Below are 14939 nucleotides of genomic sequence, written 5' to 3'. Positions count from 1 at the left end.
CAGGTCATGATTTTATGGTCTGTTGGTTCAGGCCCCACATCGAGGTCTGTGCTGACAGCTCAGAGCCTGGAGCCTGCTTCAGATTCTGTGTGTGTCTCTCTCTCTGCCCCTCCCCTGCTCTTACTCTCTATCTCAAAAATAAATAAACATAAAAAAACTTTTTAAAATATATAGGACTAGAATTATATACACCTGAATATAAACAGTGGCCAAGCCTCATGATTAGTTTTTATTCTCTTCATACTTTTCTGTACTTTCAAAGAATATTTATACGCTCTTATAATTTGATAACAGGATATATACAGTATTTAAAAGTAAACAAGATTGACATTTATAGCACTTTTCTCTTATCCTAACTAGATAAATATTATTTCTCCTTATGGATATCTAACAATGCTAAACAGTCAAAACTTCTATCTCATCAAAAGGCAGTATCAAAATGAAAATGTTATCAATCTATGCCTGATTAAGTTTAAATCAAGGCAATATCAGAAGCTTTGCAATTTATAATTTACAAAGGCAATTTTATCATAAATTTGATTGATCACAATGAATGCTGAGACTTAAATCTAAAAGAGAATGTATAGAAAGTGTTTACAGTAAATACTCTTTCTTTTTTTTTTTTTAAACAGAGTAGTAAAGCTGTGTTTTTTAAAATTAATAACTATACCCAGGAATCATAAATGGGTCTACCACCAAGTTGTAAAAAACAAAAACAAACAAAACGGACTATGGTTCTCAATCTCCCGGTCTGTGCTGCCTTCTGGTAGGTAGGCCCCACCACTCTGTCCTCAGACGAGTCACCTTTCCCTCCTTTGGCATGGGTGGTTTTATACTAACAAGCAGTGTCCAACACATTATGACTGCTCTGCTCGAAAGTGAATAAAAAAAAAATTCCTCTTCATCTCTATCAACACAACCAATTCGTCTCCCAAGTATTTCTGGCATTTCTGTCACAACACATCTACTTTTATAACAATCCGAGGTAAACATTTTCATCTTTACTTTTTGCTATGTTAAAACAGAGTAACGCCAGACACACACACACATATGCAAAACACGAAAGTGAACTTCTCACACAGGAAGCTGTATGCTTCTGATGCACAAAGCTCACTCAAATAAGAGTCTGTTTTATAAACAGGATGGCATTTTGATTTGTCCAAACCAGCACACTTCAGCGAGTGAGTATTAATAATTACGTAAAGCAGGGCTACTCTAAGCAAAGCAAAGCACCTGCTCACCACGGCTTGAGAAAACCACCGTGGATAGCGAGTGCAAATGGCAATGATGTTGATTACACTTTGCGTTACAAGTTTCCGATGCTGGTTTACGGAACTATCATGTACCTAGCGTAAAACTCACCTCACAGTGAATTTTAAAACAATATTAATGGATGAGGAGCTTTAAGAAGCAACAGGATATAGTGGTTAAGTATGGAAGTCCTGGAGTCAGATTTGCCCAAATTCAAATTCAGGCTCCATCACTTTATGCCTTAATAGCTTGTAACATAAAATAGAACTACTTTGAGATGCCTATGTCCAGGGGCCGGAATGGCCTAGTAAGCACCCGACTCTTGATTTTGGCTCAGGTCATGACCTCACAGTTTGTGAGATTCAGCCTCTGACAGGCTGTGGACTATGCACGGACAGCGCGTAGCCTGCTTGGGATTCTCTCTCTCTCTGCCATTCCCCTGCTCTCTCTCAAATAAACAAATTTAAAAAAAATAAAAATAAAATGTTACAAGAAAGTTCTCATAAAATGGAAAAAACTTCTAACTGTGGGGCGATGGATCTTGAGTAAACTACTATGGTAATCATTTTACAATATATATGTATATCCAATCATCAAGCTGTACACCTTTAACTTACACAATGTCCTATGTCCATTACAACCCAATAAAACTAGAAAAATAAATTTTTAAAATTATCCTACCCCATCCAAACCAACTTTATAATAACTACCATTTACTGAAAACTCACATTATGGAATGCTAACTTTAACTTAATGGTTGATTTAGATCAAAACTTGTGGATGAGAACGGCCAGAATTTGAATCCTGACCTCACTTTCTACCTGTTCTCATCAGTGAGGTATCTGACCTCTCTAAAGATTAGTTTTCTGATCTGCAAAGGGGCGATGATAACAATACCTACTATATAAAGTGAGGATTAAATGAAAGCATACAGATTATCAGCACAAAGTCACAGTCCAAAGTCCAGTCAGTGCTTCATAAATGGTACTCCTATTCCAAAATATAAATGAATTATTCAGTGCATGCATTTAAGTTTTTCTTTGCTTGTTTCAGAAACAAGAAACCTAGACCTCAAAGGGACTGAATACTTTGCCCACGTTCATACAACCAGTAAAGAGCACATCTAGGATGCAAATCCTAGTATGACCTATAATAAAAGCTATGCTGCTTCTCACTACCTTATCTCCTTTGAATTAAAGATGACTTTTTAGGGCATTAAAAAAAAGTAGATTGTGTTTAAAAAAAAAAAAAAGACTTAAAATCCCCACTTGAATTAAGAGCTACCCAGATCTGTTCAGGTTTCAGGAAGAACAAGGCTCTCTGCAGCAGATAAAAGAGTGTCTCATCATCAGGTTCTAGAATGGCTGTAGAGTTGAGACTTGCACTATTCTCAGTATAAACTCAATAAATGCTAGTGGTTATTACTGGCTATATACTGCTGTACTAAATTATGATTCCAATACCAGTTTATCAGTGAAATACAAATACACAATATATTCAAACATATGCACAATAGACATCACAAAATATTTTACTTTTTATTAAATATCTTTTCATCTTGGCAAATAATAAGTGATAAATTAAAATGAGACAAAACTAAGTTAAAAACATGTTTATCAATACAAAACCAAAATTACCTGTATAAATGATAAATACTCAACCACCTCTCACCTGAATGGAATACATTATAATTTTAAAGCAGTGAGCTGCAAATTCATTGGGATCCCACAGTTTGTGATGGTCTAAATGCCTGTAATTAAAGAAAACTAGTTTAAGTTTCTTTTCTGATTCTGCTTTCTTCCTCTAGAACCTGACAACATGCAAAGCTTATCAAAAGAATATTGTCTAAAAGAAAGTTCATGTCTCCATTTTCAGAATTAGGATACATTTTCCCCAACTGCCTGATCCTTTCATAAAACGACAACAATAAAAGGCTAGAATATACAGGACTCCGAAATACCTAGAGGAGCTGGCAAGACAGAAAAGTCCCTGTTCAAACCCCACAGAAAGCAGGAATCTGGAGAGGTGAGCTACCGGGGGGCCAGCAGCTGTCCTAGAATGATCTCTGGGGGCCGACAGCTAGTGGCGTAGAGGGTTATATACACAGGACACTGGAAAGCAAGCTGAAGGCCCACTCAGGAAAGGAGGCTATTAGATCAGAAATCCTTACCCCTAAATGACGACACCCTCAGTGAATCATGGGGAACTTTCTAGCATAGAAAACTGTCAAGAAACTTGCATGTATTGGTCTTGGCTCGGACGAGAATCACAGAACTCTCTCCAAAGAATTCAGCCGTACACGCAGTACTCAGGCTTTCACTGTGGTTTGCCGGAATTCACAATATCCATGTGGCCCAGAAAACTGAACAACGTATTCAAAGTGACGCCTGGAAAACACAGTGCCTGCGCCTTCAGCAGAAGCGAAATAAAGCCCTCACGGAAGATACACCATGTATCCAGGCTTCATACAGGTCCCACAAATAAAAGTTACGCTGAATGTGAGCTCAAACTCAGATTTCACAGATGGCAAGGTTAAGAGTCACTATAAATGAGAGGCAGGGTCTCATCTTTCAGGGCTGGAGGTATCACTGGAATTAATGGATTCAAAATTCAAAATCAGTTCACTTTTTGATTTAAAGAGAGTTAAAAAAAAAAGTGTTAAAAATTTGGCAAGTGAATTAAAGTCTACCAAAGATGACAGGCAGATTGGAAAAATAACCAAATACAACGTTCACGTATAAAAGATATGCCAAACTGGAAACTAAACACCAGTTTAAACAGCAAATTAGGCAGGAAGAGAGAATTCGTGAGTGAAATGTGGAGAAGTCCTCTAGAATGCAGCACAGAGGAGGAAAGGAATGAACGATGGGTTAGAGAGCTTAAGAACCAGGAAGTAAAAAGGGAGAAGACCTAACACGACTTCAGCTGGGGATTCAGAAGAGCAAAGATGGAATGAGAGCGACTCCCATTTGAGGAGCCAATGACTGAGAAAACCACCACCCAAAGACCAAACCCCTACTCCTCAGGTGTAGGGGTCCCATCAAGGTAACGAGATGGTTAACAAGGGTCCAAGGGAACAGGAGCTCACGTCGAGGGGAAACTAGATTCACAGGTAACTCACCGACGGCAACAACGGAAGCCAAAAAGAGTAGAATAAAATCCTCAAAGTACTGATCTATTAATAAAGCTTAGAATTGTACACGAAGCACAACTTTCAATGTGGATAAAATAAAGATATGAGATCAAGCAATTTCTGGAGGACTCATTTCAGAAGAAGGAAAACAAATGATTCCAGAATAAAGAACAGAAAGGCAAAAAGGGAAGGTGAACAACGGGACAGAACCACACAGAGGTGACAATACACTGAGACCCTGACTGAATAACATAATTCCTAAGAAAAGAACAAAGAAAATTGCAGGTTTCAAGTAATCCTCCTAGGATAAGTCGTTTAACACTGAAGAGAGGCTGCAAAATTCCCTGAAGTTAAAATGTACAAAGTTCTTCCACAAAGTTCAAAATCCAGTTTGCTAAAGAGGGAGAAAACTGAACTTTTTTTTTTTTTTTTAACCTCTTCAAGCATGATACCAATTACTTCTGGTTCTTCCACCTCCTTGTCAAGAATTTTATTACAGTAACTTCCTGACATACCGGCCTGGCTCAAACCCACCCTGCATGGCTCATCTGACTGGCCTTCCCAGAAGGCAATTCTGGCCATTTCACACCCTTGGTCACCAATTCCCTACAGATTAAATATACTCTCTCTCTTAAAATAAATAAATTTTAAAAAGGCAGGGGTGGGCGGTGCAAGGTAGCACCTGGGTGGCTCAGTCAGTTAAGCATCTGACTCTTGATTCTGGCTCAGGTCATGATCCCAGGGTTGTAAGATCAATCAAGCCCGAAGTAGGACACAGTGCCAGGCATAGAACCTGTTTAAGATTCTCTCCTTTTCCAGGGGCACGTGGGTGGCTCAATTGGTTAAGTGTCCAACTCCGGCTCAGGTCATGATCTCACGGTTCGTGGGTTCAAGCCCCATGTCAGGCTCTGTGCTGACAGTTCAGAGCCTGGAGCCTGCTTCAGGTTCTGTGCCTCCTTCCCTCTCTCTGCCCCTACCCAGCGTGCGCTCTCTTACAAAAATTATAAACATTTAAAAAATTAAAAAAAAAGATTCTCTCTCCCTCTCCCCTGTGCACACACATGTGCACATAAGTGCACTCTCTCTCTCAAAATAAACTTAAAAAAAAAAAAAAAAGGCTTGCTGAAGATGAGGACAGTTTTATTTATGTATATATTCCCCAAAATACAGGGTAACTTACTTAAAGAGGCATTTACTATTTAATTAGCTAATTAACTAGCTTATAACATTTAATTAACAACTTAATTAACACATGATCAGGATTTAAGTCCATTACTACACAGTCCATTTCCACTAAGTCCACTACTGCATAGTAAAAAATATAGCTCACTTCAGGTTACCCAACGCAAGTACAGTTAATTTAGTAGTAGCTTCTTTCTTCTACAATCACTCTTAGATTTTTGAGGCCTTAGATTACTCCCACTTAATAAGAGTATTAACATAAAAACAAATTCTGATTATTAAATCAGCATGTCTGAATACTGAACAATAAATCTGCCTTTAGTCATATTTGACATAATTTTGATTATTTCCTCAGCAGCATTTCCATATACCCAGAGTCGTTAAACAGAAGATTTCAAGTTTTCTTTTTCAGGCAGTGGGGGGGGTAAATCCCAGATTCCTTTGGAAACCTAATGATTCTGATTTTTAATAGAATTTTGTAGTTTATACACCCTTATTAACTAAAGCTCAACTTTAACCTAAATATTTGCCTTTAATAAAGAATTCCATATGTTATAGTAATCTATATAATCTTTAATAATGTAGTTTAATAATGTAGTCTAATTAGTAGCCAAATAGTTCTAGAAAGACATTATTAGTTGGGAAGGGAAAAGGATGAGGCAAATGATTAACAAAAGACTGGCAAAAACGGCCAAACCTTACATAGACTATCATACAGCAGATCTATCATCTGATGACTGCACCAAGGCTTAGGAGGTAATATTTGGGTGGAGAAACTCCAAGTTCACACCCGTATTTTCCCTGGGGGGGAATCTAAGTACCAATGAGATATTGAATCCTCCTGCTCAGACCAGTCACCAACTACAAGATGGAATTTAGAGAAGTGAAAGTGCCCTAACGCAATGCAGCCAAGTGGGGGGGTGAGGGGTGGAGGGAGGAGGGAGGCAAGAAACCTAAGCCAGGGACCAGGGAGAAATGAAGTTTCTAAACAGAAGTACATCACACTTGGACACTGCTTGATATTTTACTCTGCGTATGCATCTCAAGGTCTGGGAGTAAAAATCCACAATAAATGATGCATAGGACACTGAGCACGTGACTGGATTTCGTTTCTCAGGGGAGAGGCTGGTGGGTGAAAGGTGCTCAGGCCCATACTCCACCCACCGAGCTACACTTCCCACCAGGGACACACTCCACACCGCCCAAGCCTGTCCTCTGCTTCGGGATATTAGCACACAACCAACACGGCACAGTGACAAACAAGCAGGAAGAGGCCGGCTCCTTACGCAAAGACTGGTCTAACAGCATTATTCATGTTCCCGAAAGTGGCTCGCCCCAGCAGCTCCCTGAAGCAGTTCTCAGCCAGCGCGGCAGGGTTCTCTTCCTTGTCGGCGGCGGAGGGAGAAGGAGGGGGGCCGATGCGGCTGGTGGGAAAAAACAGAAATGAAGAAAACCGTGTGCAAGGGTTCCGACACGAGTTCTCACAGCTAACAGCCCTGAGTCCTCAGCAGCGTACAAATGTTTTCTGTTAATCCCAAAATACCTTAGAAGAAAGAAAGAAACACAGACTGGCCTCCTGTTTAAAAAAGCGAACAGCGATTATTATTACCATTATTATTCTGCTTAGATCCAAGCGCCTCAGAAAGAGCACCTGGCTCTCCTCAGAATCACGCAACATGCACGCTCGGCTAGAATTTCTCCTCACGCTTGCACCTCTCAGTATGCATTCAAATAGCAACTTGGATGCTCAATAATAAACAGCAGGTGCGAACTTATTCTAAAAGAAACAGACCCTTCAGTGGATGAGTAATAATCTGTGGCCTTCTAGGCCCGATGTGATCACTAAAGACGAATAGTTTTTCAAAAAGCACGTATGTAAACCCACTCCCGCTAACACTAAAGATAACTTTATCGAGCAAGCAACTTTCTCACACGAGCACATATACAAAAGGAAGACACCCTCAACCCTATAGTCTTCATTAAATACCTGTCAGCCTCTTCTATCTTCTGCATGTTAAACAAAAGGGAAGGAACAATTTTATCCATGTGCTGCGGTTCCCAAATTGTAGCCCGAAGCTCATCGTTCACGGTTTTGCGAACCACTCCTTGAATACCCCGGATTCCAGCAATTCGGATTCTATAAAAAAGAAAGAAAATGAGTCATGAAAAAAAGTTACTTTTAATATTTTTAAAGTGTATTTATTTATTTTGAGAGAGAAAGAAAGCGTGCGCGCACGGGGAAGGGGCAGAGAGAGAGGGAGAGAGCGAGAGTGCATGCATGGGGAGGCTCCAACTCACAAACAGGGAGATCATGACCTGAGCCAAAATCAAGAGTCAGACGCTTAACTGAATCACACAAGCACCCCCCCCAAAAAGTTATTTAAACAAGCCTGCTCTGCCTGTCTAGTTAAAAGAACTGATACCATGTAAATGCTGTTATCTCAGTTAATAAAATGAAAATAATACAATAAATCTAAGAAATTAAAATCTCAAAAACCTAAGATAGAGGTGTGGCAGTTCCAAAAAAGATTTATTTTTTTTATTTTTTAATTTATTAATGTAATTTCTATCCCCGATGCAGGGCTCAAACTCACAACCCTAAGATCGAGTGTCACATGCTCTACTGACTGGGCCAGCCAGGCACCCCAAGATTTACTTTGAATACTATCTTTTTAAAATCCGCATTTAAAGTTTGAAGGGACTATAAAATATACTAACAACAAGTCTATGTATTATTTTTCAATAAAAAAGAATACAAGCAAAAAGCATTAGGGTTTCCTAAGGGGACCATAATAACCAAAACTACTGGGAACTAGATTCTCTCCTTTTTTGCCTAGAAGTCTCAGAAGCGGAGCGAAAACAGGATTTGTCTCTTCCTGAACACCCTTCAGTGCTTTTTCAGACCTGTTCAGGGCTTCCCCCAGGGCCTCTCACTTCCTGCAGTCCAGGGAGATAAGGGAACTAAGCCGGTTCCCCTAAGGGTTTTGGGACAAATGAGACCTATCAAAATGCGTGCACAAACAGCTCAGCCATTTGTAAACATACACAGACATACATACATCTGGTCCACGGTGACTGAAGATGTACCCACAGAGTGCGAGATGGCTGCCCTCCCCTCTCCTGCCCTCCCCTCCCCCCAACCCTCAACTTCAAGCTTTCTCACTCTTCTTTAAAAAAAAAAGTCTACAGGGGGCGCCTGAGTGGTTCAGTCGGTTGAGCGCCTGACTCTTGATTTGGGCTCAGGTCATGATCTCACCATTTGTGAGTCTGAGCCCCACTTCCTGCTGGGATCCTCTCTCCCTCTCTCTCCACCCCTCTCCCACTCCCACTCGGTCTCAAAATAAAAAAAAAAATGTAAAAAAAAAAAAAGCCTATAAGTTCAAGGAAGAGAAGAAAAATGACTAGAAAACAGCATAGGAAAGAAACCTCACAAACAGTGCTAACCCGGTCACCCAACTACACTCAAAACAACTTCCTTCTGGCCCAATTTGACTGTCAGTTAACTTCCTTTTTTGCAACTCCTGGAAATATTCACCAAGAGAGGTTTACTCAGCTTAGCCAGCGCGGTCTTCTAAAAACTGTAGGTTTTAAAGAATGAAAGATAGGGGGAAGGGGTGGTAGTGCTTTACAAAGCCATGGGGACCTAACACAGGCATTTAGGAATGGTAGATGGAGAAGAGGGTGCTGAACAGGTAAGAGAGTGAGCAGGAGACATAAAGACATAAATTTTGCCTATTTCAAAGCTGTACCTACACATGCCACTTTCTACACCAAAGTCTGGAGAGATTCCCGTACAGCTATGACAAGCGGGCAAGCCCAGCATCAGTACCACGGTGTCGGCTCTGTGTGCCTGCCGCTAACCCTCGGCTGCTGGGAAGAGCAAGCCCGGGGGGACAGGGCACACGAACAGACAAGATGCCAAAAGGAGGGTGGTTGATGCTCGTGATCCCGCAGTCCCCTAGATGGTGACGCCCTTATTCAGAGGAGGTGGGAACCAGCTATAGCTTCTACAGATACACAGCTGGCATCCAATCGGATCTAGATCTGGCCTAACTAATATATTCTAGCCATGACCTTAAAGGAATTTTACAGTTGCCCTAGAGGGAGTAATAGAACCTGTCCTGCCTAGGGCACAGGAATGCTAGAAGGATCTAAATGAGTTAATTCACATACGGTGTTTAGACAATAAAACGTTAAGTAAATTGGCACACAGCAGTTACTCAGTAAATGTTAGCTGCCCCTACTACCATTAATCATTTTGATGACGATGATGACGATGATGATGATGATTACCACCATAACTGAGGGTTGCTCAGGAAATGAGAGCTTATAATTAAGATGTACGACTTTACAGGTGGGAGCCATTTCCGCAAAGCAAATATTTTAAGAAAATCCTAACAGTTTTCAGCCTCGTGTTCCTCATATTCTAGCCCCCTGACTTCTTTTTGATGCAGTTTTGCTAAAAATAAATGGAAGTATAAGTAAGTTAGAAGCTAAACAGGAATATTAATATGCCTTAAAAAAAAAAAACCCAAAAGGACTTATACTGGTAACAAAAAAAAAGAGAGAAAGAGAGAGAAAGAAAAGGAAAAGAAAAATATCAAACTCTCTAAGTATCTTAGAAGCATTTTCATTTACTCATTTGTTTCAGGGACTCAAACAAAATGTCACTGTGGAATTTCAAATATCATGTAATTCTGGAAAGACCCAGAATTAGAAAAAAGTACCGCGAGGCTTTTCACTTATATTTACAAAACTTCATGTTTCCTTTTGTAAATATTAAAGAAAAACGTTAGGTGAAAATATGTTCAAAAGACAAAATCTTTCACTAGGGGGCAGTAAATACCTAAAAATAAGACACCATAATAAATTTCTGAGCTTCTTAAATATATCCTTTCATAAATGTTACGGATATCACAAACACGGTTCACCTGTACTGGTTTATATGTAAAACTCACTTCAACCAAAATTTGAGAAACGTCCGTGTATAGCTCATACCAAACCAAAAAAATTCTGCATTTTGCAAATTTATTTTACTTTAAAAGAAAATTGTCAAAATCTTGAAAAAAAACTGTCCTTTTTTTTCACTACTCTTTATACCTTTTTGCCCCATTAACAAGTTAATGTCAGCCTCTGAGAACAGGGACAAACTTTATAAAACATTTTTAAAATGTCCTTTAGGTAGAAAAAAAGATTTTAATAACTGTTGGAAGAAAGAGGAAAAAATTGAGACGGTTTCAGTTATCTCTACCTTTCTAAGGCTTTATACTCATAATAAAGGTATAGCAGGGAATCTAAACGGCCAGTACTAAACTGAGGGAAAATTATACATATGGCGTGTCAGACAGTATGTATGTATCTGAAAACTATTAAATCACCTCAGCTTTCTTTCTCCAAGTTAAAATAGCTTTTGACATTTGTTCTGGTTTGTGTAAACCAACACTACAGCTAGCACACTAAAAGCCAGTTAGTTATATTTTTGCACATTCTTGCATTTTAAAAGTAGAAATTACAAACGTCCTAAATCTTGACTGTAAAGTGCCAATAATAACTGTCGGAATTTAGGTTACTTTGTATTAGTGTAGTATGGTAAAGCTCAAACTACTTTATATATTTACCAAGGTCATTTTGATTGTAATTATTAACTTAAAGCTTCTCGTTTCCACATAAATATCAATCTATAGACTGTGTTTGTAAAGGAGTATTTGATTCCAGACTACTGGAAGTACCTAGAAGAAATGTTTAAAAATACCTGAATCAGTTGTTATGATAACTTCAGACTGACAATGATTTGGTAATAGACATTCATTCTTTCATTCAGTTTCCTTATATATTCACTCAGCAAGTACTTATTGAGAGCCTATATGTGCTCGGCACTGTTCAAAGTACTAGTGATAGAAAAGTCCTCAAAGCAAGGGCTCTGTCCTCCTGGAATTCATACTCCATGTAGGAACAAGCAGCAGAGATAAGAAGAAGATAAAAGAGGAACTGGGGATGGGATGGGATGGCTGATATTGAATCAATAAAAGGCAAGCGGGGAAGACTCCCCTGAGAAGGTGACACACGAGCAGAAAGCTGAACAAAGGGGTAAATAGCCCCAGGGGTATCCGGGCCATCATTCTAGACAGAGACCACTTAGTCCAAAGGCCTTGAAGAACTGTGCCTGATGCGTTCAGGGACAGCAAACAGACTGTGTGGTTGGATTAGACCAAAAGGAACAAGAAATAATGGGATGACAGACCCTGACACGGGGCAGGGGGAGTGGAAAGGGCACGCCAGGTGATAGGAGAGACTGCGAAGTTTATTCTAAGTTGAGAAACCACCCTCAGTCTAGCTACTCAGGCGGTCCTTCAAACAGCCAGAGAAAGTCGTACTTTAGGAATAAAGCAAACATTTTCCCATCTCCTTTGGTAATCATTATGCAATATACAAACAGAGCGCTCATCAATAAACCACTCTGCATGTCCCAGAGTAAAGCAATACATACTCTGTTCGTATTTCTGGATCACTGTGACAGGAATGACACATGGCACTGAAGCGAGATACAAAAAAGTCATAACGTCTGTGATAGGATGGTGTGTCTTCTTCAATATTTGCAAATTTGACAAACTAAAAAACAAAAAAATATAAACACGTTATCACCTTTTTGAAGGTATGGAACACATTACTTTCATCCATTATTCGTTACATTAACAAGAACTAGCCAAATAATCAGCAAATAAATATATAAAATATCATAAATGCCACGTACATACAAAAGGAATTTTTATGACTTTATTATTTATTTTGAAGGAGAAAGAGAGAGCAGGACGGGCAGGAAGGGAGGAAGAGAGACAGAACACCAAACAGGCTCTGCACGGATGGCACAAAGCCAGGTGCAGGGCTCATTCTCTCAGACTGCGAGATCATGACCTGAGCCGAAATCAAGAGCTAGATGCCTAACTGATCACCCAGGATCCCTTATTCCGGCCCAGGTCATAATCTTGCAGTTTGTGAGTTTGAGCCCCACGTTGGGATCTGTGCTGACAGCTCAGAGCCTGGAGCCTCCTTCAGACTGTGTCCCCTTCACTTTCTGCCCCTCCCCCATTCATGTGCTGTCTCTCTCTCTCTCTCTCTCTTGAAAATAAACATTAAAAAAATAAAAAACAAAAACAAAAAATTAAATTAAATTAAAATTATAATTGAAAGTTCCTTTTGGGATTTCTGGGTGGCTCAGCCAGTTAAGTCTCCAACTCTTGGTTTCGATTCAGGTCATGACCTCACCATTCGTGGGTTCAGGCCTCGTGCTGGGCTCCGCATTCACAGCACAGAGCCTGCTTGGGATTCTGTCTCTCCCCATCTCTGCCCCTCCCCTGCTCATGTTCTCTCTCTCTCTCAAATATAAACAAACTTAAAAAAAAAAAAAAAAGGATTTTTAATAAACTTTAGAAAATCAAGAAGATAGCATTATAAATACTATATTTTAATCCAGTTTCTTTTGAGTGAGGGAGCCTACTGTGAAAGAAGGAAAGGTCTTCCTCTGAAGCTCTTCTACATTTCCTAGATACAGACAGTGCTTCAATGATAACCTCAGTTGGGCCCAAACCCGCAGAAACTTTTACTCCTTAATCATGGGCAGCAAATCTTCCTTGACAGTTGTGACACAACACAGGAATGAGTAATACTTATACCAACAAGATGAGTCAAGAAAAGGGACATAAACTGATAGAAATGTACACTCAACAGAGAAGAAAAATACTGAGATGGTAAAATGTATTCTATCTCCCTTCAAGATATATTAAAAAAAAAGAAGTACCTATATATTTGGAAAGTTTTAAATATCCTACATGTGTCACAGACCTGGCCCTAAGCTTCCTTATTATGTACTTTGCTCGTTAACTTTCCGTTCACCAGTGATGCACTACTTCTGGGTACTGGACCACGTGAAGCTACACGGTGACTTTACTTACGGAGTTACATATATCAACACCTGCTGGGATACAGACTGATGGCTGGAAAGGCTGCCACCGAAAGAATTACTTAACGAGATTTACCAACACTTTCCTAAAAACTAAACTAAGGACAGAATAGATGTGAAAAAATGAAATGATGATACCAAGGCATTTTAAGTTAATTCTGCCAGAGCTAACTCACTGGTCTTAAATGATAATTTTATGAGTCATATGATCTAGGAAAGGGCCCCAAATACTACTCCCTGTTGCAGTTAAATGGACGTTCATCACCTACTCTGTGCCAGGCACCGTGCTGGGTGGCTCACACGAGTTCCTGCTCAATCATGCGAACAGCCCTGTGAGGAGGGGACCTTTCTCCCCATCTTACAGGTGGCAACACTGAGACTCAAGAGGTGAAACCATTTGTCTACAGTGATAGTTAAGTAGTGAAACGGGCACTGGCGTGCAGGGGTCAGACTCCAATTTTCAAGATTCTCATACTACATACTGGCCACGTTGTATTTCAGAAAACATTAAACCAAGTATTTGTATTTTTCATAAAAATAAACTTTTAAGTTCTATCAGGAAATGTTAAAAAAATCTAAGTGGAAAAAGAAACACACAAAGTCTATCTATAACATGTTCCCCACTTTCTAATTTATATTTAAAAAAGAAAAAGATTGAAGGATTACTTCTGGAAACTGGAATTACAAATGTCATGTTTACTCTTCCGTATTTTCTCGGTTTTCCACATTTGCTACAAGAAGCATATTACTTTTAAGTAAATCAGAACATTTTTAAATGACCTTTAAAAAGTTGAATGTTCTGGAAAATGTTTAGAAGGAGAAACTTTATTTATTCTCTCTTCATTTCCTGAAAGTCACAAGTAGGAGTACAGATCCTGGACCATTGACAGAAGCAGCTCCTGCTGCCACTGAGCATACGTAACTTGGAACTTTATGGCCGATAGATTTTCCGATGCTCTTTATGATTGGGTAGGAGCACAGATTTCATAAAGAGCAACCAAAAAAGATAGAGATGGTGTTATTCTTTTTTTTTTTTTAAGATTTTATTTTTAAAAAATCTCTATACTCCACCTGTGCTCCAACACACAACCTCGAGATGAGGAGTCACAAACTCCCCCAACGGAACCAGCCAGGTGCCCCCAGAGACAGTGTTCTAATCTGCACCTGTGCTGTCCGTCCAAGCGCCCCGCCCACAGTACACGCGTCTCTACCAGGTAACAACATTCTAAGAGTCGGGGCACCAGGAGGGGGCTCAGTCGGTTGAAAGTTCAACTATAGCTCAGGTCATTATCACACAGTTCATGGGTTCAAGCCCCATGTCAGGCTCTGTGCTGCCAGCCCAGAGCCTGGAGCTGCTTCTGATTCTGTGTCTCCCTCTCTCTCTGCCCCTCCCCCACTCATGCTCTGTCTCTCAAA

At 39.8% G+C, this 14939-nt stretch overlaps 1 protein-coding gene across 1 annotated transcript in view; it reads right to left on the bottom strand.

Moving 5' to 3' along the window:
- The window catches only part of EFR3A (EFR3 homolog A), a 96565-nt gene that overhangs the window by 42395 nt on the left and 39231 nt on the right, over positions 1–14939 (bottom strand). The window contains exons 5-8 of the mRNA XM_039221187.1: positions 12054–12175; positions 7554–7703; positions 6853–6990; positions 2923–3001 (exon numbers count right to left, since the gene is read on the bottom strand). Coding sequence (XP_039077118.1) covers positions 2923–3001; positions 6853–6990; positions 7554–7703; positions 12054–12175 — 489 coding nt within the window. The remainder of the gene's footprint in view (positions 1–2922; positions 3002–6852; positions 6991–7553; positions 7704–12053; positions 12176–14939) is intronic.

The sequence above is a fragment of the Hyaena hyaena genome, unplaced genomic scaffold, assembly GCF_003009895.1.
Source record: "Hyaena hyaena isolate Hyena2069 unplaced genomic scaffold, ASM300989v1 scaffold_954, whole genome shotgun sequence".
Lineage (NCBI taxonomy): Eukaryota > Metazoa > Chordata > Mammalia > Carnivora > Hyaenidae > Hyaena > Hyaena hyaena.
The sequence above is the reverse complement of the archived record's forward strand: the minus strand, read 5'-3'. Positions and strand labels throughout refer to the sequence as shown.